The 20,774-nt window shown below is 41.8% G+C and overlaps 1 protein-coding gene across 7 annotated transcripts in view; it reads left to right on the top strand.

Annotated features, from left to right (window-relative positions):
* Positions 1-20,774, top strand: part of RAPGEF4 (Rap guanine nucleotide exchange factor 4) — a 245,757-nt gene that overhangs the window by 205,787 nt on the left and 19,196 nt on the right. For all 7 annotated transcript variants that reach the window (XM_061608471.1, XM_061608472.1, XM_061608470.1 and 4 more), the window contains 5 exons: positions 9,453-9,603; positions 10,997-11,085; positions 14,381-14,411; positions 15,415-15,493; positions 17,548-17,694. In XM_061608471.1, the coding sequence (XP_061464455.1) occupies positions 9,453-9,603; positions 10,997-11,085; positions 14,381-14,411; positions 15,415-15,493; positions 17,548-17,694 (497 nt within the window). The remainder of the gene's footprint in view (positions 1-9,452; positions 9,604-10,996; positions 11,086-14,380; positions 14,412-15,414; positions 15,494-17,547; positions 17,695-20,774) is intronic.

Below are 20,774 nucleotides of genomic sequence, written 5' to 3'. Positions count from 1 at the left end.
TCCCTAACTCTGCTTCTTCTGACTGTGAAGGAGCCTGAAACTCATGCCTCCCCCCTTCCTGTCCCTTCTGAGTTGGCAGCAGCGCAACATATAGCTAATCTCACTTTACATATATATCACTGAAGCAAAATTCTTTTTCCACAAAAAAAAGTATATGTTGGAATTGCTAGATTCAATCACGTGCAGGATGGAGTCCATTTCATTAGCACAGAATTTAGCTCAGATTCAAACCACATTTTTTGCCTTTTTATTTTATTGGGATCTGGCCTCTCTTTGATTCCAGTTTCCTGAGCTTTAGTTTCAGTTCTGTTCTGCATCCTGACTCTTGACTGTTGGTTCCAGCCTCTTACTGAATAATTGGTTTGGCTTGTATCCCCAACTTTGATGGTCTCGCTGTTCTCTCACACTGATTCTTCCATGTTATATGCAGTGGAAAGAATCTGAATCTTACCCTTGCCCAGATTATCTGGTAGTGAGTGACCCTTGCCCAGAATCATTTTTTCCCCTCTCTGCTCATGTCATGAATTCAGCTCTGCTTTTGATTAGAGATGAAGTAAAAGGTCTTTGGGAAGCTTGAGAATTCATTCCTGTTAAACTTAGCAAGGTTTGTCAATTTTTTGGATTCACCAACTCTAATTCAGAGGACAATTTCCATCTATTACCTATTATCAACTATCAGATTGGGTTAACAATCACAATATTATCTCACATCTTTTTTTGGACACCTTTCACAAGAAAACAAATAGCTAGAAGCCTTCTTACTACTAAGAACATGAGAAGAGTCTTGCTGCTGGATAAGACCAAAGGCCCATCTATTGTTGTTTTTATTATTTTATTTTATTACCCAGCCTTCACTGTTAAGGTGCCACGCTAGGTTACAACAATTTAAAATACAACATTAAAAACAGTTTAAAATAAATTACAGAAACAAAAGTAGGGTTGGTCCAAAAAAACACAATACCAGATCTCAAGTGCCAAAGAGATGCATCTTCACCAAACACTGTATAGCGAAGGTGCCACTGAAGCACAGTGCCCCGAACTCCCTGAGGTGCTCCAGAAGGATACCGTGGTCAACAGTATCAAAAGCTGTTGAGATACAAAGGAGAACAAGCAGGCACTCCTCCCATCTCTCTCCTGACAAATGCCATCAACCAGGATGACCAAGGCAGTTACACTGCCATGGCCAGGCCTGAAACCAGACTGGAATGGATCCAAGCAATTAGTTTCCTCTAAGCATGCCTGAATCTGGACCGCCATCATCTTCTTGAGCAAAAAAAAAAATACTCACCACTGGGCATTAGTTATTTAACACCTCTGGGTCCAGGGAGGTCCTCTTAAGGAGACACACCATTGCCTCCTTCACAGCAGACGGTACTTCCCTTTCCTCCAGTGATGCAGTACTCACTCCCTGGACCCACCCAGTCAACCCCCTATGGCTAGCTCTAAGAAGCCAAGATGGGCAAGGATCAAGGGGGCAGACGGTTGGCCAAATTTTTCAAGCAACTTGTCCACATCCTCAGTCTGCAATAATTGAAATTGATCCAATACAGATGGAACATCTAGTCCAGCATCCGGTTCTCACTGTGGCCAACCACGTATGGGATGCTTATGAGAATTCTGCAAGCAGGTCGTGAGTGCACCAACACCCTCTCCACTTGTGATTCCCAGCAACAGGTATTCAGAGACATACCACCTCCAATTCTTGTGTTAGAACAGAGCCATCATAGCTAGTAGCCATTGATAGTTTTATCCTCCCTGAATTTGTCTAATCCCCTTTTAAAGCCATCCAAGTTGGCGGCCTTCACAGTCATTCTATCTCTTCAGGGGACCATAGTTCTGGAAAGTGAGCTGGAAAACTTAAATTTATTTATCATTTATTTGGTAAATCTGAATACCCTAATAATGCTCAATGTAACTAACAACAATAAAATATAAATACAATAACTACAATTAAAACAGAAATAAAATACAAAAATACAATACATAACAATCAGGCAGATGACACACATACATAAAATTAATAAAACAACTGGGCAAAGCAACAGTAGCATATTTACAGTAGCCATCTCAAATCAGCTTATGGGCCAAAGGCCTGTCTGAATAAAAACACCTTTATGGAAGCTCATCAGAGAAAGAGCTAGTCAGGCTTCCGTTGGTGAGGATTTCCAGAGCTTGGAAGCAACCACCAAGAAAGCCCTTTATTAAGTTCCTAGAATACAGTTTTTCAGATAACCAGGTCCCAATCAGTACTTTTAATTTTTACAGAGGATCCTTAGCACCATCTCCAACCAAACTACAAATCCTACAATTCTTTGGGGAAAGCCGTGACAGTTAAACTGGTATATAAAACTAATAAAAAGTTATGTAGTGTAGATGTAGCTGATTTGATCTGTCACTGTTGACATCTTGTAGATTTGTGGCCCAGAAATATGGCAAAATATATTGTGTGTGTGTATACACATGTAAGTCAGTGTAGAATAATGTCCACAAGTTAGACCTGCAACAAATTGATGCAGTAGATCCTCACCGCCTGGCAGCACTGCTCTTGTTCAGGGTTCCTGCCAGTTGCCATTTCTGCCTGCAGATGCTAACAACTGAAAGGACATAAGAACATAAGAAGAGCCTGCTGGATCAGGCCAGTGGCCCATCTAGTCCAGCATCCTGTTCTCACAGTGGCCAACCAGGTGCCTGGGGGAAGCCCGCAAGCAGGACCTGAGTGCAAGAACACGCTCCCCTCCTGAGGCTTCCGGCAACTGGTTTTCAGAAGCATGCTGCCTCTGACAAGCAGGTTTCACGCCCAGTTTTCTGTCCCCCTAATCTTTCTGTGGCTATACAGCATGTTCAGTTCTGATTGGGCTGTTTTTTGGTGGGAGTTGCCCCTTTAGGTATTTTTCTAAATATGTCTGCAAACCCCCAAGCATGCTTTTCAGCAACCCTTTTTTTGCTCCATTTCTGTTGTTAATCTGAGTTGACTATTAAGAGGGACATAAAATTTGGCCTAATTTAGGCTTGTTAGAAAGCGTATAATAAGATAATGCATGTGAAGCACATTATTATAAATGCCCACCATCATCATCATCATTAGAAAGATTAGCATGTTGCATCTAATCCGTCATGATGCTAAACACTGGCATTAGGTTTATTTATAAATATTTTGTATACCGCTATTTTGTTAAAAACATCAAAGTGGTTTACAACAGCTTAAAGGAACTAGGTCCCTGATTGCACTGAGGGAGGAACAGGCTGTGAAAATTATTACAGTTTTTAAGCAACAAAATATGTTGAGATTGGTATTTAGTCACATCACTGTTGATTAATACCTTTAAAAATTACAGCTTCTCTGGCATTTATTTATACGTAAAGCTATTATTCTGATAGATATGCAACATGAACATTTGGGAGGGAGGGTTCCACTTTTTCCTGTGATCGCATTTGCATGGGAGAAATTATTAGCAGAATTAAAAATAAGTAGATGAGCAATGGAAACATGGGGGAAATTATTAGCACCCGTGGTGAGTTACTTAATAAGCAGGTAAAAGGATATTAAATAATTACAGGGCTTGCATGGTAGAAGCTGCATGAAGAGAGTGGCTCAGTGAAATGCTACTTGATTTCCAAAATGTTATAACTGCCCCTATGATAGTTACAGGGACTGTAGCCTGCAATATAATATCTGCTCCCACCTCCATTTGGTAGCCTATCCAGATTTTCTGATCTTAACTAAATATTTTCTAAATTAAATAAGAATGTGGATTTCTGTAGATGCGCCAAACCCCAGCCATTAAACTATGCAGCATTTTCCAAGGGTTTTGTTATAATTCATGGAACCTTATGAGCCCAGTTTCTAAATATTTTCTTAAATTATTGCTTTAGTCAAATTGTGATTATGTTACTATATCTTGCAAGAGATTTTATAGACATACTATATTCCCTTCTGAGCAGCTTAGAGACTCTTGAGTCATCCCACAGACTACGTGTCAAAGTCCTCATGCTTTGATTTGAAGGAAACAGTTTATTTTAAGAATTATCTTCACAATGGCCCTGCGCTTGTCAGAACTGTCATATGTGGAAAATATTCTGGGCCATTAATTCCACCTGGAATGCACAAAATACTATTGTATTCAATTTCCTCCTTGTTTCGTGAGGATCTATCTGTCTCTAGCTGTCTGACTGTCAAATCTGTTTATCACTGGATTTCAAGTGCACCAGCACTAAGCAGAATTTCAAAAGTGCTTGTAGGCTCACCTTTGCTGACCCTGGCGTTGGACTTTAAGAGAGATGTTACAAAGTACAATAAACATACCCCTCAAACCAAGGTTGAGCCAAACAGTCATCACTTTTGATTTTCATGTCAAAACTTGCCCTTTTAAAAGCGGAAACTTTTACACCTGAATGAGTTGTCCATTTTCAACAACAACCACAACAAAATGTCTGTGTACATTTTAAAACTATTTGGTGCTTTTTTTCTGCACTGGAAGGACTCAGGGTAGGGGCAAGACTCTGCTTCTGCTGCCAGCAGCTGTGGAGCAAGAGTCACTGAGCTGTTGGTGAGGGTGGCACTTCCACCCCATCTTCATCACTGATTTGTAAACACTAATAATCATGTGAAATGGTAACAGATTCCACCGACTTGTTTGAAGTCAGTATGTATCTTTGTATCTATATCTAATCTAATCTTTCCCTTGGTCATGCTGGACTCTTGGTTGGTTGGTTGGCTGGTGTGCCATTGTGGAAGTGCACACATATCAAAGGCCTATGTGAGCAAGGGGTGGAGGAGGCAATGTGTCTGTGAGGAGGCAATGTGTCTGTGTGCAGAGACGCATTGCCTGCCTTACTTTTTCAATGGAAGGTGACAGTGAAGGGTAGGGATCTTGGGGAATTCCATCAGAAATGGAAGTGGAAATTGCCACTGTTCGCATTTCGTCCGAGGTCCGGAACAGAAATCAATCCAGTGAATAAGATCAGCATTTGCTCACAAATGGTCTTTTTTTTTTAAAGCTCACAACCAATACATAATTAATACCTTCTTAACGTTGTTTCGACATTTCCTTTACATTGAAATGAATGGTGTGGAAATAATTACTGTGGGTTGCAGCCAACTAAGCGCTACTCTGAGTAGACCCATTGAAATTAATGAACTCAAGTTAGTCATGTATATTAACTTTGATGGGTCTACTCTGAGTAAGACTAACACTGAATATTACCCATCATTAGTCATGTTAAATTTGTAACTTGTGTAAATTACATAAACAATTACATAAATTACATTAAGTAGCAGACAGCTTAACTAATAATGTAGCATTTGGTGGAAATCACGGATCCTCCGTGGCGCAGAGTGGTAAGCGGTGATAACGCAGCCGAAAGCTCTGATCACGGCTGGAGTTCGATTCCAACGGAAGGAGGAAGTCAAATCTCCGGTAAAAGGGGTCAAGGTCCACTCAGCCTTCCATCCATCCGTGGTTGGTAAAATGAATACCCGGCATATGCTGGGGGGTAAAGAAAGGCTGGGGAAGGAACTGGCAATCCCACCCCGTATATACGGTCTGCCTAGTAAATGTCGCAAGACGTCACCCTAAGAGTCGGAAACGACTCGCACTACAAGTGCGGGGATACCTTTACCTTTTGGTGGAAATCAAACTGATGCCAAACAGAAACAGTGCTGATTGTGATGAAGACAAGTCAGAACAGGAATCGCTGCCTTCTTACAACCCTAATGAAGGGACAGGCTGGATTGTGTCAGAGAAAGGGAGTGTCTTCTCCCCTTCCTGATGAAGCCTCCACCTCCACTTACAGTGAGGCAATGCATCACCAGCACCCCATCCTAGCTAATGCTACCACAGGATAAACTAGATGTGGCAACAGAAATTGGTACCAGCCCTGTGCCGCCTCTGATCTGCAGCAGTGGCCTGAAAAAATAGCGGACCTTGTCCCTACAGCCCAGCCCAGCCCATACACACACACACTATTTCTTTGATACGTCTTATGCTGACAGGCACTTAGCTGGTGAGTGAATAAATTATGGTAAGAAAACCCAAGAATTGTTGCATGTTAAGCGTGTTACATCTCCCACAAACAGAATGACTCTTAAAAGTGAGGAATCTTCAGATTTAACATGATTTAAGGACCAAGCACTAATGCCAGCATAACAGCATATAGGATTGTGTGAAAGGATCGTAGCAATGTTGAAACAATGATCTGGAGAGGGGCTGTAGCGCAGTGGTAGAACATCTTGAGATGGCCTCAAGCCATCTCTATCTCATAAATGCATGGGATTGAGGGTTCTTGCATCTCTCCATGGTCAGTATGTACCCAGAAAACTTACATGACAAATGTTGTGGTCACCTGAGCTTCCACGGTTTTTGTCAGTAGTTTGGTCTGAACAGGCGAACCAATAGAGTGGAGATCCCACCTAACAGCCTCCTTAGGTCTAGGGATATCCCAGGGAAATAATGGAAGATCAACAACGGAAATCCTTATCAGTTTCTATTCATTATAAACACATCTACTATATATTTTATGTTACATGTGGATATAGCCATATATCAGAACACAGGTCTTACACAGCACATACATGGGATGTACACTAATATACTACATTTCAAAGTACAGTATAAATCACATTACATTTCCATCAGTAAAGGAGTAATCTCACCCTCATTGTGTGTGGACCTCAACACTCAAGAAAAGATGGTTCTTCAGCCGGTGTCAGAGGCAACTGTTAAAAAACCCTAAGGCTGTCTGTCTTTTATAGCTTTTCTTTGTATCTATCTATACTTTGTTCAGTGCATGCTCATATTAATACTATACTCTTGTTGCTATCTTTTAACATACATTTGAGCTCTCATCCTAACCCTGCATCTTGATGCTGATGTTGTGTTCTGATCTGGTCTCCTGACTTACCTCTTAACAGCTTCATCCATACATGGATATGATCGTTGGCTGAATGACTCCTTATCAAATGTTGATACTTTACAGGGAGCATTGACTTAGAACTTCAGTAACCAAAACTCAAAAGGGAAAAAAACCTCTTTAACTGCTGGTTTATCTTTTTTTTTTTTTTTGCAACATCTTTTCTATATAATTTGATATAAATCAAATATAAAGAGCTCAAGATGGCCAATTTCTATAAGCAGAGACAGCCTATGATAATCTGCTTTGGATGCAGAATGGCCTAAATTCAATCCCTGACATCTCCAGACAGGGCTGGAAGATGGCCTGAAACCCTGGAGAGCCACTGCCAATCAATGCAGGCAGTTCTGAGCTAGATGGACTAAGGGTCTGACTCAATACAAGGCAGGTCCCTATGATCCCAGTCTCAGTCACCCCACCTCCTGTTGTACAGCTACTGCTTCCCTGAGCTGCCTGATTCCTCCAACAAAGTGTTCAGTGAATTATAACACGTGTCCCACACTGATGGAGAAAGAGGGCAGGGCTACACGGAATTCTACAGATCTGTTAGACTCACTGAAGTAGCAGAGATGAACAGCTTTCTCTGCCAAGGCAAAAACCTCAAGTTCAAGTTGAAGAGCACAAATCACTATTGTTGTTATGTGCCTTCAGGTTGATTACGACTTATGGCGACCCTATGAATCAGCGACCTCCAAGAGCATCTGTCATGAACCACCCTGTTCAGATCTTGTAAGTTCAGGTCTGTGGCTTCTTTTGTGGAATCAATCCATCTCTTGTTTGGCCTTCCTCTTTTTCTACTCCCTTCTGTTTTTCCCAGCATTATGGTCTTTTCTAGTGAATCTTGTCTTCTCATGATGTGTCCAAAGTATAACCTCAGTTTCATCATTTTAGCTTCTAGTGACAGTTCTCGTTTAATTTCTTCTATTATCCAATTATTTGTCTTTTTTGCAGTCCATGGTATCCACAAAGAGCTCCTCCAACAGCACATTTCAAAGGAGTTGATTTTTCTCTTATCCGCTTTTTTCACTGTCCAGCTTTCACATCCATACATAGAGATGGGGAATACCATGGTCTGAATGATCCTGACTTTAGTGTTCAGTGATACATCTTTGCATTTGAGGGCCTTTTCTAGTTCTCTCATAGCTGCCCTCCCCAGTCCTAGCCTTCCTCTGATTGCTTGACTGTTGTCTCCATTTTGGTTAATGACTGTGCCAAGGTATTGATAATCCTTGACAAGTTCAATGTCCTCATTGTCAGCTTTAAAGTTGCATAAATCTTCTGTTGACATTACTTTAGTCTTTTTGACGTTCAGCTGTAGTTCTGCTTTTGCGCTTTCCTCTTTAACTTTCATCAGCATTCGTTTCAAATCATTACTGGTTTCTGCTAGCAGTATGGTATTGTCTGTATATCTTAAATTATTTATTTATTTATTTATTCAATTTATTAGTCGCCCATCTGGCTGGTTATCCAGCCACTCTGAGCGACGTACAAAAGCAAAACATACAAGAACATCAGTACATCAAAAAACTATACAGTAAAATAGAACCTAACTCTGTTCTTATCCAAAGCCTTCTTACTCTTGCGTGAACAACGACAGAGTAGAGACGGTGGTAGTGTTTGTGTTGGGGGCGGCAGCGATGTATAGTCTGGGGGCCGGTATAGATAGCAGCGTGGAATTCCTGCATGATGACAAGGGCAGGGACACAAGCCGGGCAGCGAAGGGGGACCTCGTCTAGGCGCTCGTATGTCACGGTAAGGCTCAGCTTGACCGCAGAGCCAAATTATTGATATTTCTCCCTCCAATTTTCACACCTCCTTCATCTTGGTCCAATCCCGCTTTTCGTATGATATGTTCTGCATATAGATTAAACAAATAGGGTGATAAAATACACCCCTTTCTCACACCTTTTCCGATGGGGAACCAATTGGTTTCTCCATATTCTGTCCTTACAGTGGCCTCTTGTCCAGAGTATAGGTTGCGCATCAGGACAATCAGATGTTGTGGCACCCCCATTTCTTTTAAAGCATTCCATAGTTTTTCATAATCTACAAAGGACTACCGAAATGTGCTGTACAGCCTGCATCCTACTGAAATCACAGATAATTTAGCCATAGAAATAATATATCTATACTGTGTTCTGTTTATTATGGCTTCAGTGCCTATATGCCAGAGCCCAGTCCGTACACATACCTTGCTCCTACTTTTTTAACACTACGCAAAGAAAATCCAGAGTCCAGGAAAATTAAAGAACTGGGTCTGTGTCCCATGAAAAATTGGCCAATTGTACTTTATTAAGAAAAGCCCTTTGGGGTTACTTTCCATACCTTCCTGTTAAGTCAAAAAAGCCATAAAAATCTTTAAATTGAAGAACACATAAAAATGTTACTGATCTTGAAAATCCTGCACTGCCTGAGAGTGCCAATTTATGGAAAGTGTGCTATGTTATGGAAAGTGTGCTATGTTATGAGCGGCTGGTGGGAAATTTGGGGGCGGGGGAGGGAGAGACATAGCAGAGTAAATGTTTTCCTTGACATCTTAGCACTTACCATGCTCAGCCTTCCCAGGGTACAGAGCAGGAGAAAATGGACTATGCCCTAAACAACAAAAGGCGAGTCATTCGTTTAGTGCTGCAGTGGGCTGCTTTGTATGGAGATCTCCTGCAAGAGGATGAAGCAGCAATGGCCTTTCTGGAGGTAGGACACAATGGCTACTACTGCTGTTTCTTTGGAATGAGTATTAAATAGTAGTAACTGAGGCAAGAGAGAGGCGTCAAGGCTATTTGTTCCCAAGTTTTATAATTTTCCTCCCAAGGATGCTGCATTCAAGTGCAAGCTGCTATTTTTGACTCTCAGTGTTTTGCATTGCTGCAAACGGTGCCATGTCTTGCTGTCACTGGCTGCAGTTTTAAGGAGGAAAACTATGTTATTAGTCTTTTATAATATGCAGACAATCAGACTGAAGCCACTATGAAGCAATTGGCATTTTGAGGATATGGAACATAGACATTTACAGCACAATGCTATGCATGTCTACTTGAAAGTAAGTCTTACTGTGTTATACAGAGTTTACTCCCAGGTAAGTGTGTATAGGATTGCAGCCCCAAGGTGTGTATAGAACTGCAGTCAAAACAATGGTCTGATCAGAGTCTCTCTCTCACATGCACACATATTTCATGGGGAAGTTGTGGCCATTCAGAAATAATAAAATAATAAATATGCTCTGTGTCCCTGACTATAAGCTGTGGTCAAATAAAGCTGCTTTGCATCACTGATGCAAATGTAAAAAAAACAACTATGAAAAATGACCTTGTAGTCAATATTACTGACTGTAGTCCCTATTCAAGGGCTTAAATGCACATGTGAAGGAGGAAGAGTTTTCCTGAGTACACTAGCTCTGCTGTCCCTGTTGCTCTCTACAGGTTCAAGAGTGACTATCTCCAGCAAAGACTCCTCCTGCACTTGTGGAGGCTCCCTTGTATTTTGAAACCCTGGTTTTTCCCTGCCACAAAACCCTTGAAACTCATGGAAAGTGATGAGAATGGGCATGAGCTAGTGTGCTCATACATCCTCTCCTCTCCTCATGTGTTCACTTAAGCCTCTGTATGAACTCTTGAATAGGGCTTGAGTCTACCCTGCTGTTCCTTAGTCCATGAGAAGGAAAATCAAATAATAAATTAAATCACTTGCATTGTGTCTCTCTTTAATTGTTTAGAAAATCTGTTGCCTGGGGTGCCCATCTCACTTTGCTAACTCAATATTTTGAGATAATCTTGGTTTAGAGATGGAGTAAGTTTCAGAGGACATCATCCTTTTGAACTTTCCCAGTATGGCCATTCACTTTTCCAGTATTTGCAGGAACATTCTGACTCATTGCTTTGCTTTTTGTAGGGCTGGGGGGAAGACACAGGGTTGGGAACATGTCTAAACCATTTCATTGTATAGGGAACTGGAGTCTCTGGAGTGTAACACTGATATTATTCCCATTGATCAAACTGTTTTCCTTGTTTGTAATCAGTTCACCTGTATTACGTACCTTGACTAATCAACTGTCCCTTTGTATTATTGTTTATCCTTTATCATTTAACAGGAGTTTTATGTATCTGTATCAGATGATACAAGGATGATTACAGCACTCAAAGACCAACTCCCAGAGCTAGAAAAGGCTATGAAACAAATGTAAGCGCAGCCTCGAGTTTGTTCACCTCTACACTAGTTATTCTCTGCAGCGGCAGATCTAAAACATTGCCATTTTTAGACTAGCCATGAGCAAAGAATTTTGCTAGAACTTTTTTTTAGACTTATGTATACCAAAAAGAACAATACTGCATCTTCTTTTCTTATTCTCCCCAGTAACATTTAGTATTACAAAATGAATGTCATAATGTTATTATGCTCGAGTTCCCCCACCTCCACAAGCAGCAGCCAGCCACAGTTTAGATTAATGGCCCAATGAAGTGGAGTGTGGAAACTGGAAGTGCTATCACATCACACCATTCACTTTGTATTTCTAGATGCAACAGGCGAGAGGGAGGAGGAGGAAGAGGAAATGCGGAGTTTGCAAACATTCATGGTGAATCCTGAAGGGGAATAGCTACTTAGGTTAAGGAACTTTCATCCTGCACCAGGGCCAGATTAAGCTGAGGAGGGCCCCTAGGCTGATAGGTGTTTGGGGGCCCTTCTCCTCTTAGGGACGCATGCGTGCCATCAACCAAGGTGGCGGCAGAGGCTTCAGCCCCTTAGGGAAACCTTGGCCGCCATCTTGATTGATGGCAAACCGCAAAAAACAGCAGAGAAAAAGGTAAGTAAAGCGGGGGGATGGGGGGCGGTTTGGAAGCTCTTGTCCTGCGATCCACGGCTCATGGAAGGAGAGCGGAAGGCCCTCTGTAGCTCCAGGGGCCCTCGGGCCAGTGCCCCATGGGCCCCCAAGAGCTCCAGGCCCCTAGGCTTCAGCCTACTAAACCTAATGAATAATTCAGACCTGTCCTGCACTGCTTCTCTGCTCTAGATTTTCAGGGAAGGGCCACAGCTCAGTGGCAGAGCATCTGCTTTGTAGGCAGATGTCCCATATCCAATGCCTGGTATCTCCAGTCCAGGTACGGCTGGGGGAGACTCCTGCCTGAAACCCCAGAGAGTTGCTGCGTCAGCGTAGACATTGCTGAGCTAGATGGAACCTATGGTTCGAATCAGTAGAAATGCAGCTTCCTGCCCTACTATGTTGCTCCTCTTCAAGCCATTTTGCATTATTGTGCTGTTAAAAGAAGAGGTGCTTCTTAGCTGGGCAGAGGAGGGGAGGAGAGAATCTAGTGCAGCCACAGTTAGTTTGCTATGATGCAGCCCAGCAGCAATCAGCACCAGGACATGTGACTACAATCAGCACATCTAAATGGTTTGCTCTTATGTGGGCCTACCCACCAGCTAAGATTGGCATCTGAGGATCTGCTCTTGGTTCTGCCCTTACATGAGATCAGGTGGGCAGACACCTGTGACAAGCCTTTTCAGTACTGGTACCGAGGCTGTGGAATTCCCTGCCCTTGAAGACTCATTTGGACCCCTTTTCTTTTAGCATTTGGATGTAGCTGGAACTGAAAACTATTTTGTTTCATGAAGAATTTAGCTGCTGATACATTTTTATCATTTGCTATGGTGGCTTTTTAAACTCCTGTTTTGAACTTGGTTTTTATCTGCTGCTGTCTTAAACCATTTGTTTTATGATGATTGCTATTTATGCTTCAGTGTTTTTTTGTTTTTAATCTTGTAATCTTGCAAGCCACTTTGTGTGCCCTTAGACAGAAAGGTTAGATAAAATAATGAATCAAATGAAACCAAACATTTGTAGACATCTGTGTATGTGAAATCGTCTTACACAGCCACACACAGATTCAAGGGTTATTCAGTTTTCTCTTAAGCCTAAAGCTGTTCAGAGTCCTTGTATATTAGAAACTGCACTCACCTAGGCTTGCACAGTTTCCATAGCAGTGTATCTGAACAGGCAAACTTAAAGAGGAAACTCTCACCAGAGATTTATCTAAGGACTGGGGATAAATCAGGCTAAAAAAGAATGGAGTTCCACAGTGGAAGGAGATTATGCTTTTTATTGATTACACATTTCTGTATGGATATATATGAGCATACATAACAGAGAGTAAATCAATAAATCAGAATTAATAAACAAACACACAACCAAAGGTTATTAAGTAATACAATACATTCTTATATAGTCTGGATATCTTAACACATAGATAGAAAAGAATGACAATTTAAATCACACAGACGGGAGCTCAGATAAGCCTCAGAATGAGACACAGCAGCCAAGCAAACTGGCAGGAACGTTGGACCAGTCCATCAGGACTGATGAAAAACTGCAGGTGTGATCTCTCTTTTATATTCTGTCAACTAGATCATCTGATGTGAAATTGCATCTCCTTTCCATTCTCACAGACATTTCTCACAGTTTCACAGACATTCTAATAGACAGTTAAGATCTATATCAGAACTCAGTTAAAGTAACTAACTAGACATCCGGAGCACCTCATAAGGTATTATTTTCCAGTCTCTTCAATTGTTGACTATAACTCAGACTTGTTAACTAATGTCTGGCTGTACACCCAGACTTCCTGGAGGGGAAGAATGGGTACAGAATCAGCTTGCCTTCTAAAAGTAGATTCATTACAGCTCTGAGTGGGGCAACTTCAAAACACTCTAAATACATAAACTTACATGCTACATGCATCATATGTAAAGGTGCCTACTACATCTGGAAACACATGGTCTATGATTCTGTACATGCTGAAGCCCATAAAGTAAGCATAATACTTAAAAATGATACATTGAGCTCCTTCACAAGTAATGCTAAATCAGGCAGGGTTAGGAATGTCCCATCTGAAATCTGGGAGACCTGCAGTGAGTCACTGTAGACAATACTGAACTCAATGGACCAATGATCTGACTTGGTATAAGGCAGCTTCCCATGATCCTATGGTTAGTTCTGTGTACACACGCTAGAATAAGCCTGAGTGAAGCCTCAGGCTGACATACTCTACCCTTTCTTTACCTTACTTTTCCTCTCCTCTTCTCCTGTGCATCCAGGAGGACTTTGCTCGCATTTAGCATTACATTCAAAGAATCCTGACTTCTTGTTTGGTACAAACCAGAAGTAGAATTTGAAACAAGCCAGCTTCCATAATCCATAATTTGATGTCTTGTTCAGAAACTGTCCAGAGTTTGTTTTAAACCATGACCTTTAGTTTGAACATAATGGTAAGCCAGAATTTTTTGAAAGTGAAACTAGATACTCATGGAGTCCTCCTAGCCTCACAGAAGGAGAGTGGAGTATACGATCCCGAGGCTTAACTTGGGCTTGATCTTGCTTATGTACATAGTGCTAGACCATAGTTTAGTGTTACATGCAAACTAAACCATTTTTGCTAAAATCTTTCAAAGTTTTTTTAATTGCTGTATTTGCTTTTTATAGATCAGAAGAAGCTAAAGCACCACAGAAAAAGGTAACTGTTTTGACTATTTGACCCACATAAACTGTTATTTTACTAACCACTAAAGGCTACTTCACACCTACAGTTGGGCAAGCCATCTTTACTACTATATCCTGACATATGTACCCCTACCATATATGCTTTGGGAAACACATCTGTTGTGAAGACATGTATGTATAGAAATATGTTACATGCATATGTTAAAAACATAAGATGTGAAGGTGCCTTGAGAGTTTCATCTCCAAAGTAAAACCAAGTGCATGCAATGAAATCTGTCTGAATCTATGGGTATTTTGTTATTCTTTCTCTCACAGGTATCATTAGTGATATCACACGGTATCATTAGTGATATCACACAACACAAAGTTAAAAAATGAGATCTGCTACTACAAGATGTAGCAATGGCCACCAAATAGGCTGGCTTGAAATGGGGATTAGACAAATTCATGAAGGATAAGGCTGCCAATAGCTACTTGTCACAGTGGCTGTGTACTGTCTCCAGTACACAATGCAATCAATGAAGATTACTCCATTAGTGCAAATGGTCCACTGCCCCACCAACCTCAGTTTGCCCTCAGTCTGTCCCCACCTACCTGCCTTCTTCCTTATAACCCCTCCAGGGGGTGGCACTGCCTGTCAGTTTCCCTCACTGTAATCTTAGTGTTGCCACTTGCAGAACTCAGCAAGGAGGAAGATGGGAACACAATCAGAATTGGATAGCTCTGCCTGACATTGGCTCTCGCTCCACTTACTGTTGGTCCTCCTACCTTCTGACCTACCAGTCCCACTGGGAAACACTGCTCTGAATGCCAGTTGCTGGGGAATATGAGCGGGGAGAGTGCTGTTGTGCTCATCCCCTGCTGCAGGCTTCCCACCGGCATCTGGATGGCCACTGCGAGAACAGATTGCTGGACCAGATGGGTCTCTTCTTAAATCCTTATGTAATATGCAGTGATTTCTGAAGGGTTTCCACTTGCATTTCTAATTACTGAGTTTTGCTTGTTTGTTTTTGCAGCACAAAGTTCTTTTGCAGCACTTTAACACAAGTGATGAAAGAACGCAAAAACGCCAGCCCATAAGAGGAAGCGATGAAAGTAAGTCAATGCATAGGATCGTAAGTCTCTGTAAGCCACCCTATGCTAGAGATTCATTCAGAGGTGTCACAGGTTTCTGTCGTAACGTCCTGATATGAGTTAGTCCAGTTCTTCCCCAACTGGATGTTGCTAAACTACACAGTCATCCTTAACCATTGACCACTGCAGGCTAGGGCTGATGGGAATTGTAGCCCAAAACATCTGGTGGGCACCAGATTGAGTAAGACAAAGTCTCAACCACAGTGCCCACAACAACAACAATTCTAGTACTTAACTCTGCCACATTCATTCTGTTCCTTTTGTTGCTTTCACTTATCATAATAGAAGCTCAGTACAATAATGTGCAGGGGGAGGTGAAGTAGTATTATTTTCAGGTCATCCAAGGAAGGATTTTATATCAGAAAGCAGCAAGCAGTTCTGTCATCGGTTCCTACCACAGTCAATAACTACAGCACGCAAAAAGAACATACAAGAATTTGTGTCTGAAAGAAGTTTTATAAAGACTAAGGCCCACATCAACGCATTCAACTAGGTCCTACTCAGAGGAGACTCACTGAAATTAATGAATCCAAGGTAGTCATGTCTGTTAACATCAATGGGTCTACTCTGAGTAGGACTCGCACTGAATATGACCCTGATACCTTTGGACAGGTGCTGGAGTCCCAGTTTCCTAGCAGGGCCCAAACCCTTCTTAAAAAAATTCTATCACCATATGGCTAGGTGCAGACTAGCAATGGGGAACCTATGGCCCTCCAAGATGTTGTTGGATTGTAACTCCCATTATTCCTGACCATTGGTCATGCTTCCTATGGCTGATGGGAGTTGCAGCCCAACAACATCTGAAGGGCCATTCCTGGTATAGCTACCGCCATGTATGCCCACTAGGGCTTGATGATGGAAAAAGGGTTGCACCAAAGGGGACTTTGTCCAGGGTCCCTTCAAATGTGGAGTTTCCCTCCTGAGCTGGGATGGTCAGGATGAAACTGATATCTCCCCCTAGTAGTTGACTTCCCCCCTTAGTTTAAGTTGTTTGGCCAGCATCAGGGACCAGCATTATCAGGAATAAAAGGACATGCATCAGCAGGGAGCCCGCTGCTAGTCCCTGAAGCTTCTTGGCCCTGCCGCTTTTCCTGCTTGCTGTTGCTCTCTCACTCTCTCCAAGCAAGGGAGCAGTTAGAGAAGCAAGGGGAAAGAGCAGTATACAATTCCTGCATGTCTTCTCCCTCTAGGAACAGGATGGGGAACTTGTGGCACTAGAGACATTGTTGGACTCTCAACTCCATCAGCCCCACCCGCCATGGGCAATGGTCAGGGATGATGGGAGTTGTAGTCCTGCATCCCTGCTCTAGGGAGGTAGCGTGGAATGGACCCAGAAGAAGAGACCAGCAAGTGTGCAGTGGCAAGGAACAGGAGGAGGTGGTAGGTACAGTGAAGAACTGGGCCCACTGAGAGCATCTTGTCCAAGCGTTGGCCAGAAATCTGGCACCCCTAAATTGCATTCAATTACTAAGCATACGTTAGAGTTTAGGGCCTCTCCAGACTGGTGTTTTGTTGTTGTTGTTTGTGGGTGTGTTTTGCAATTGACACAATATTGGTGTTTTAGTGGTGGATTTATGCTGGACTGTCCACACATCATTTATTAGTTGTTCTGACATGCGCGCACGCACACATTTTATTACATTATTGCTGTCTGGAGAGGCCCTCTTGCACTACACCTCAACAAAAGCAGGACAAAAAATTAAAGTGAAACATCTGTGGTATATAAAATTACAGGATTTCAGCAGGAAGCTGCTGGAGATCCACTGATTGGAAATGAAGCAGTAAGCCCTCCCCAAACCTTTTGCAGGCACCAACAGTATTGAAAGTGGAATCGTGTATAACTGCCCCAATATCGTCATGAGCACAACTCACCATGAACGCACAATAAAAACGACATCTGCAGGGGCCCATAAGTATAGTCTGAAATAGCCATTAATACATAAGCAATTTTATATTGTTCTCCATCATACCATCTTACAGCCCTTATTCATGTTATGTATTGCTTTTGTGTGAAGTTTTGTTCAAGGTGTACTGTGTAGATCACACCTATACCACGATCCGCATTCCAGTGTTGTCTTCTGTTAAAGAAGTCATCAGTGCCGTAGCTGACAAACTGGGCTCTGGAGATGGCTTGATATTAGTAAAGATGAGCTCAGGAGGAGGTAAGAACATTTGCATAATCTTTAACACTCCTCATTTACCTTGGAGCAGCAGACCATGATGGAATGGAAAAGACTTATACTGACTTTTTAAAAGACTTTTCATATTTAATTTTAATATCTGACAAACTGAACTCCCTCTCTTGGAAAGACACAGTGTACCTTTCACTGTGGGCAAAGGAATCAGCTCAGCTACCATCTCCACTTCCCTCTCCCCCGCCCTCAAATCTGCAATCAGAAACCTCAGTTCTGAGTCCATAATAGATTATGCAAAATTGACATGATGTGAATGTTGTATGTTTTCACTCTTTAACTGTAGATTCTTCATATTGATTAGTTGAGTTGTACATTAACCAGCTAAAGCTTTAGTTGAGTAATTAATGGAGACTGTGCATTAAGGGCTCACTTATTTACTTTCATGGCTATGTTGTGTCTGGGTTTTTTTTACTGATGTACAGACTGATAAAGAAAATATTAAAGATGATCTTGGTATCTCACTGTGATGGGTGTCTTACATTTATTAAATTGGAAATTATAGTTTGTTCAATGTCACAAAAAAGCATGAATGCTGTAGCTTTTAAAAATAAGAATATTTTGAAACGTAATTGATTAATTAATTGATTAAAATCCAGATGATGAATCAGCTAAAAATGTCTGGTTGACAGACATTAAAGTTTATTTAATCAATTGAGTGAGGTCCTTTCCAGATAATTTTTACAACATTTTAAATAGTATATCTCTGCTAGCTTTATGTGAATAAATGAGCCCTATTTGGTGGGAAGACAGGATACAAATTTAACAAAATAAGGCTGCAATCCTATGTTTACATGGTTCTCCCACTCCCTATTGTATTCTCACACAACTCTGTAAGGTAAGTTAGGCTGAGAGATGGTGATTGGCCCAAGGTCATCCACTGAGCTTCCTAGCTGAGTGGGTATTTGAATCCTGCTCTTCCAAGTCCTAACCCCTAACCACTACATCATGCTGACTGGTCTGTGGACATAACACATGTCCCCATCCAATCATCCACTCTCCTTATTATTTGTGTGTGGCAAAGCAAAGGGAATTGAAGGGGGATATTTTATAAAGCCCATGGAAATCCTACTTGCATGGGTGGTGTGCTCATGATGACCAGGATCATGCCTTATATGTTTTTATTTGGTAAGATTTAGGGATTTTTTGCTATGGTAAACGCTTTGTTTTAACACAAGATTAGTATTTGACCTTTAAGGCTGAACATTAGTTGAAGGAAAGGACTTAGAAAGGTAGTGCTGCTTTGAGTACTGCTGGTTCCAATTTTGCGTGGCACTGTGAGCTCTGACAGAGCTAATTAAAACTACACTGGAATGCAAATAGAAACTGTTGTTAGGGACAATTCTTTTTGCAAATGAATTGATACCAGGGGCGTCACTATTTTGCAATTTCAATAGGATTTCTTTCATCAGAGTGGGAGGCATTCTGAGGGACATATTCTGGGACAGAAAGATTTATAAGTCAGTTAATAAGCCTTTCTGAACCAAATGGTGATGTTCATGTATCTTTTGTCAGTGGTATTGTGAGAGCTAAATATAACTGACAGCACAATCCCATGCATCTCTCCCCAAAAGTAAGTCCAACTGTAGCTATTACATTCCTGAACGAATTTATAATATTGTATAGTAGAATTGCTGTACGGGTTTAGGGGTTAGAATGGTGCAATGGCTTTCAGGTATCGCCTTTATCTTAGGGCAAAGTATGATAAATCTCATTGATGTCTGTACTGACACTTCAGACACATTTCCTTTTATGGGGAACAGCAGTGCTTTGCCATCAGCCTTATTTCGTTGTCTCATTTATAGAGAATGCTGGCAAAGTCCCTCCAACCCAGAGCCAGACACAAGCTTCAGGTGCTCAGTAATGCTCACCTCAAAGGAGAGGTGATCACTGGAAGCCTTCAAATTCTTCTCCAGCTTACCCTTCCTTTGAAGAGGTGACTTTAGGAAAACTGGGACAAATGCCAACTCTTTCAGGGAATTCTCTTAGGCTTGCAGGGGCTTGACTTTTAGTCCCACCCCCAATCTTCCCAAGGTTGCAATCCCCCATGCAACGCAATGGAGAAATCTCTCTGCTGCTTTTCCAGGGGGCTGCTCTGAAGAGGTTCCTCCAGAAAAACTGGCGGAGGGGTACGTGTCAAAAAGCCATCGCACCAGAGGCCTCTAATCCAAAGAATCTCTGGCAAGGGGTGGGCTTTTCAAAGCAGTTTTTTCCCATAGTTAGTTCTAGCAGTGGAGATGTTGGCTGTGTACACACCATACAGGTAAAGCACAATCCTGATAACTGTAGTTAAGGATGCTGGGAACTGGAGCTCTGTGAGGGGTAAACTATATATGATTTAAATGTATGGTAGGTGCACAGCCTTAGTGTGGAAGACATTGCCCCAGAAAATCCAGGTGTGGGAGCCAAAAGTCCATTCCCCTAAGGTGCCATCTTACCCTACAGGTCCCGCCATTCCTAGCTTTTCCAGAGGCAGTCCTTCAAAGACCCCACAGACAGACCTGAGCAGAAATGGAGGCATTTCTCCATTGTTTTTCCTAAGGGTTTGCTCTGAAGAGCTTGACAAATGATCCAAGTTCTTCTTCCTGTTTCCAAGTTAGTCTGAGGCAAGCAGACTCACCCATCGCCCTACACTTAATGTTAGGGACAGTTTAAATGCAGGATGGCTGGAGATTTGAGTTCCAGTGGAATGACAGCACAGCTCAATGTAAGACATTGGTCATGTCTAGAAGAAGACCCAGCCATAGCTGAGAACACAGACAGAGACTGGGGGATATGCTGGGTTTGGAAAGCACCTGAAGATCTTTACAGAGAAAGATCAAATCCCATGGCTGGCTTTGAACTATGAATACAAGCAAAACACTTAAAAAAAAGTTTGATTGGTGACCTACTGTGATTTTTCTTAAGAAGCCAAATATGCTAGGACCACGATAGATTGATTGTGATGGTGAACGTAGACATGTGATTCCACCACAGACATCCATTCTGTTTTCTTCCAATGACAACTTACTTTTGTTGTGATAACTGGTGTACATTTTCTATACTATATC

This window comes from Rhineura floridana, chromosome 2, assembly GCF_030035675.1.
Source record: "Rhineura floridana isolate rRhiFlo1 chromosome 2, rRhiFlo1.hap2, whole genome shotgun sequence".
In the NCBI taxonomy this organism is placed as follows: Eukaryota; Metazoa; Chordata; class Lepidosauria; order Squamata; family Rhineuridae; genus Rhineura; species Rhineura floridana.
The sequence above is the reverse complement of the archived record's forward strand: the minus strand, read 5'-3'. Positions and strand labels throughout refer to the sequence as shown.